Source organism: Toxorhynchites rutilus, chromosome 2 (assembly GCF_029784135.1).
Source record: "Toxorhynchites rutilus septentrionalis strain SRP chromosome 2, ASM2978413v1, whole genome shotgun sequence".
NCBI lineage: Eukaryota > Metazoa > Arthropoda > Insecta > Diptera > Culicidae > Toxorhynchites > Toxorhynchites rutilus.
Genome location: NC_073745.1, coordinates 152,915,491 through 152,920,076, shown reverse-complemented (window position 1 = coordinate 152,920,076; position 4,586 = coordinate 152,915,491). Strand labels below are relative to the sequence as shown.

General features: G+C 40.5%; 2 protein-coding genes across 2 annotated transcripts; both read left to right on the top strand.

Moving 5' to 3' along the window:
• LOC129767403 (transcriptional adapter 3) lies at nucleotides 1–2,300 on the top strand. Its single transcript, XM_055768268.1, has 5 exons — nucleotides 1–145; nucleotides 209–671; nucleotides 732–1,395; nucleotides 1,453–1,852; nucleotides 1,910–2,300. Exons 2-5 carry the CDS (start codon nucleotides 422–424, stop codon nucleotides 2,066–2,068), a joined length of 1,473 nt encoding a protein of 490 aa, XP_055624243.1. The 5' UTR covers nucleotides 1–145; nucleotides 209–421; the 3' UTR covers nucleotides 2,069–2,300.
• A 143-nt stretch (nucleotides 2,301–2,443) lies between these two features.
• On the top strand, nucleotides 2,444–3,570 carry LOC129767404 (ninjurin-2-like). Its single transcript, XM_055768269.1, has 3 exons — nucleotides 2,444–2,985; nucleotides 3,043–3,228; nucleotides 3,284–3,570. The coding sequence occupies exons 1-3, from the start codon at nucleotides 2,851–2,853 to the stop codon at nucleotides 3,485–3,487; spliced, it is 525 nt and encodes a 174-aa protein (XP_055624244.1). The 5' UTR covers nucleotides 2,444–2,850; the 3' UTR covers nucleotides 3,488–3,570.
• Nucleotides 3,571–4,586: the final 1,016 nt, after the last annotated feature.

The window sequence follows — 4,586 nt, the reverse complement described above, 5'->3', positions numbered from 1 at the left end:
CATCTGTCTGCATCAGTTCCAAAGAAGGGCGTCAGTGGAGTATTTTTATATTGTTTTGGTTACAGAAATTTGTTGCAAGGCAGCATATTTGCGAATTTCGAAATTAGCATGTACGCTAAAACGCGCTGCCTAAAATTGTGATGAAGTAACACATGGAAAAAATAGGAAAAATTAGGAAGTTGATACCAAAAATTATTTTTTCTTCTAGGTCAATCTGAATCATCAAAGTGACAACTTCGCTCCCATTTTCGATCGTTGTGTCTATGTGTTGGTGAAATCGAAGCAACACGTCGAACAGCTGTGATGAATTTGGGCTTGCTTTCCATCAACTGATCGCGATTGATTGTGTGCACTGTTTGTAAACAAAGCGAGCTGCAGCATACCAGTTTTCACGTAAATTATATGTGTATAACAAGCTGAAATGGCTGAAAAGGGTCTTGCTAAACGCATATCGGTGTCCGCTTCATCGAAGAACCGAATGAGTCTGCCTTCAGGGAGTGGCATCACAGCTGGACTAGGTCCTACTTCTGCGTCGGGAACAAAGCTGCCGATACCGAAAGCTTTAGCAGTCAATACGGGAGTTCCTTCACCAGGTTCACCGGGAGAAGTTCCGCTTATTCCGTACATCAAAACCGCTGATAATGGCAAAGTGCTTCCGAAGTACACTGTTGGTAGGTTTTTTTTTATTACAAATTTTAGAGCAAAATTTATCCTTTAATTGCATTTAATAGCTTTATCCAGCACTACCGAGGATCTGATCCCAGCGGAAGATTTGGATGCGATTCAGCTTGAACTTGAATTACTCATGTCTACCGTAGCTCTTCGATACCGTGTGCTGAAGAGTGAAATTGAAACGATTGACAAGGCGGATGAGCGTCGTGAGCGGAAAGGTAAATTTATCGAGAAGGCACCTGCCTCGCCCGGTAAGAAAAAGCGTCTGGAAGAGAAGCAAAAGTTACGTGAGAGCGCGGGAAAACTTTTCGGTCATCATATGAAGTTATCCAAGATGAAAAATATGTCTTCGCTTATCCCTCCTTCGCCTGCCCCGTCGCAAAATACGGATGACAGCTCCGATGCGGTTCCATTTTTACCAGCAAATCACCACATACAACACGTCATCACGGATAATACCAAACTGTTGCTACCTAAAAATGATACACCAAATAAATTTTGGATGTCGGTCGAGCCATACTGTATGCCGATAACTCATGAGGATCTCAAGCTGCTGAATGATCTGCTGGAGGAATATTCAGGTCCATTGATTCCACCGATTCCGGAGCTGGGACCCCATTACAGCACCCAATGGGCAGCCGATGATATCAAGGAGGAACAGGATAATTCGAAGAAAAGCAAGGGACTTACCAACGGAGATGTAGCAAAGAAGGAGAAAGTAATGTAAGTGGTAGCAAAATCTTGCGGGTTTTATAGATAAATCGTAATATGTTTTTACAGTGGCGAAGGCATAACTGGTCCATTAACACAACGATTGGTGTCCGCTTTAATGGAGGAAAACCTTCTGCCCGATTGCAATAGCACAAGCAATGAGAATAGTAACAGTAGTTCGGATGTTGGCCACGGTAACTCCAGAAGTGCGGTTTCCCTTCTGAAAAATGGCATTAGCATCGAGCGTAGGCTACGTAAAGAGTTGATCGATCAGGGAATCTTAGATGACGATGATATGCCGAAAAGCCAACAGGACGACGAAATTTTGTCGGAAATAAATCGTGTTCGCACGGAGATAGCCGTTATCGCGGAGTACAACTCGAATGAAATTCGGAAGCTGCAATCGATGGCTCAGGATGAGATGAAACGGATCGAGGTTAAGAGAAAGTTGGATCGGGTCGATCAAGAGGTAAATATGAGAGCTCTTACGCTCCAAAAGAAAACGCTCTAAGCATATAAACTTTAGATTATAGAATGCTACAAGAAGATAATGGCTGCCAGATTGAAGCGTCGTCCTTTGACCAAACCGGAACGCGATGAGGCTTACCGCCTGGCGGAAGAACAGAAACGTTTGTCGGATCAATTAGAACTAATGCCAGTGCACGGACCGTTTGGTAGCAATTAAGTATCGGGAGCATTTATCTGTAACTCTGAAAAAGCTATTGAATCCGTTCAAGTAATTGATGGCACTATCTGGGTAAAAATTTCGGTCTGTCCTATGAGATTGGATTGGATTTTTTAAGATTCGTGTTAATAGAGTTATACACATTTGAAATAGGTGGTGTTAGATTTTAAACATTGAATATAAACATGCATTATGAAGTCCGAATAAACACAAAGTCACCAACTGTTGTCAACGTTGTCGTATCCGACAGTTTCCTGATTTAGTTCGGTTCGCTTCTAGGACAAAAATCGACGAGTTTCTTCTATTTTCTTCATAGAAAATAATTTACACAGTTAGTTCGATTTGTCACTGTCACTGAAACTGTAGAAAATTCGAATGTTTCTAGTCTGTAACATATTTTTCCTTTGTTCTGCAACTTCAACTTTCACGCAAAGTCAGCAGAATGAACAAACTGCGTATATTAAACAACAGGGATTAACTAACCCGTGCAAACCTTGGAAAGGTCGCTTAACTCTCGTAGTGTATTATCCCGGACAAATCGAAACGGGTGCCCCAATTGTCTATTCCACTGTGATTGAATCCCGGAGACAATATACTTGCTTATCTGAGTGTAAGTTGTATCTTTGTTCGATAGCACGGTTCTTATCAGTATTCGGGTGTAATCGTCACGGGTTAATTGAGTAGTTGAAGCATATAATACGTATTCTCAAACGATTGTTTGCCCAGTATTCCTCGAGAACGAAAGCTAATTAGGAATCATTCAGCTGAAACCAATTGACAATATGAGTTCCAACGCTAGAACGAAACTGACTGGAAGGATGGACTCCAGTGAATCGTGCAACGAAATCAATCAAAATGAAGAACGAACAACTGATCGGAAAATTTCAACACAAGTTGATGTTAGCCTGGGGCAGATTGTAAGTATATGAGAGGAGTAATCATTGAGCACAAAAACAAGTTCTCACCCTTTCCAGATACAGACAATTGGCGCACTCGATTTGAATAGCTATGCCACCAGGAAATCTTTCGCACAAGGGATGCTGGATTTGGCTTTGCTTACAGCAAATGCGTCCCAATTGAAATTCCTCTTGACTGTTGGCACAGCTCACGAATTTTACCATTTGCTGTTAACGCTGGTGATTATTTCCATTTCGTTGCAGGTGAGTAATTAAACGAATAAGAGTAGAACCTGTATTCACGAGTACACTTATATAGGTTTTCCAAGCAGTGTTGATAATCGTTCTGGCCATGGTGCTGGATCTGAACAAGGTTGAACAACAAAGAAAGTCGAATATTTTGAACAATGTGTTGATAATCATTACAGTGATTAGTGTAGTTATAAATGTAATTATTAGTGCATTCGATATGAAAACACAGGAAAGTTTGCTACGAATATACTCTGAAAACAAATCGCATTGATCTCAACACAACGGTTTGTCTATCTGCTTTGTTGTTCATTCAACTATCATTGTGACTTAACAATTTTGAATATAAACTAATAGATGGATCAATTCCTGCGACTTGGGTTAATTTATCAATATCACACAATTTCCTAAAAAAACGACGTAAAAAAATATCAAATTTTCCAATATGAAAATCGTGAAATCGTTTGTTTGCAGTCAAGTATTGATTCGTGAAAAATCCTGATTTGCGATTTCTGAATGTTGAATATCAATGCGATCAAATTGAATATCAATGAATATCAATTGAATATAATCTTCTGATGGGTTTTTCAATAAGCGCTACAAAAGTTTTTTTAAATAAAACAAAACCGGTTTTGGATATCAATGAATTTCTTTATTCATGTGAAAGCACATTCCATTATGTATGGAACTCGATTTCAAGCATAAATCGCAATTTTCATGCATAAATCGACCGATACTGTTGCAATTTCACGTTCGATATTCCTACGAAGTTCATCATGGCTTGTTGGCATAGACCGTATACCTGACATAGCCCCACAGGAAATAGTCTAACGGCATCAAATCGCACGACCGAGGCGGTCAATTGACTAGGCCATTTCGTTAGCTAACATGCTCGCCAAACTTGGTTTTCAATAAATCGATTGTTAAATTCGATGTGTGGCTTGTGGCGCAGTCCTGTTGAAACCACATATTGTCCAAGTCCATATCATCCAATTCGGGCCAAACATATTCGGTTATCATTGAGCGATAGCGATTCCCATTGACAGTAACGTGCCAGATCATAAACCGCACCAAACCGTATTTTTTCGGGATGCAATGGTGACACATGGAGTACGTGTGGATTGCTGCCTGACCAATAACGCATATTTTGCTTATTGACGAAGCCATTCAGCCAGAAATGAGCCTCATCGCTGAAGATGATTTTTTGATGAAATCCCGGATCATTTTCAAGTTGTTGCTCACGAACATACGACGCTTCTGGTGGTCAAGCGACAGTTCTTGTGTCAATTCGCAAAATTCGCCACAACGACGTCATAGAGATGCCCAACGCTTGAGAACGACGTTTGAGAGACTGATTTGGGTCTTCCTCAATC

Coding starts and splice junctions, on each gene's coding strand:
- LOC129767404 (XM_055768269.1), top strand. CDS start 2,851: ATGAGTTCCAACGCTAGAACGAAACTGACTGGAAGGATGGACTCCAGT. Junction 2,986..3,042: donor ATGTTAGCCTGGGGCAGATT/GTAAGTATATGA, acceptor CACCCTTTCCAG/ATACAGACAATTGGCGCACT. Junction 3,229..3,283: donor TTATTTCCATTTCGTTGCAG/GTGAGTAATTAA, acceptor ACACTTATATAG/GTTTTCCAAGCAGTGTTGAT.
- LOC129767403 (XM_055768268.1), top strand. CDS start 422: ATGGCTGAAAAGGGTCTTGCTAAACGCATATCGGTGTCCGCTTCATCG. Junction 672..731: donor GCTTCCGAAGTACACTGTTG/GTAGGTTTTTTT, acceptor TGCATTTAATAG/CTTTATCCAGCACTACCGAG. Junction 1,396..1,452: donor GCAAAGAAGGAGAAAGTAAT/GTAAGTGGTAGC, acceptor ATGTTTTTACAG/TGGCGAAGGCATAACTGGTC.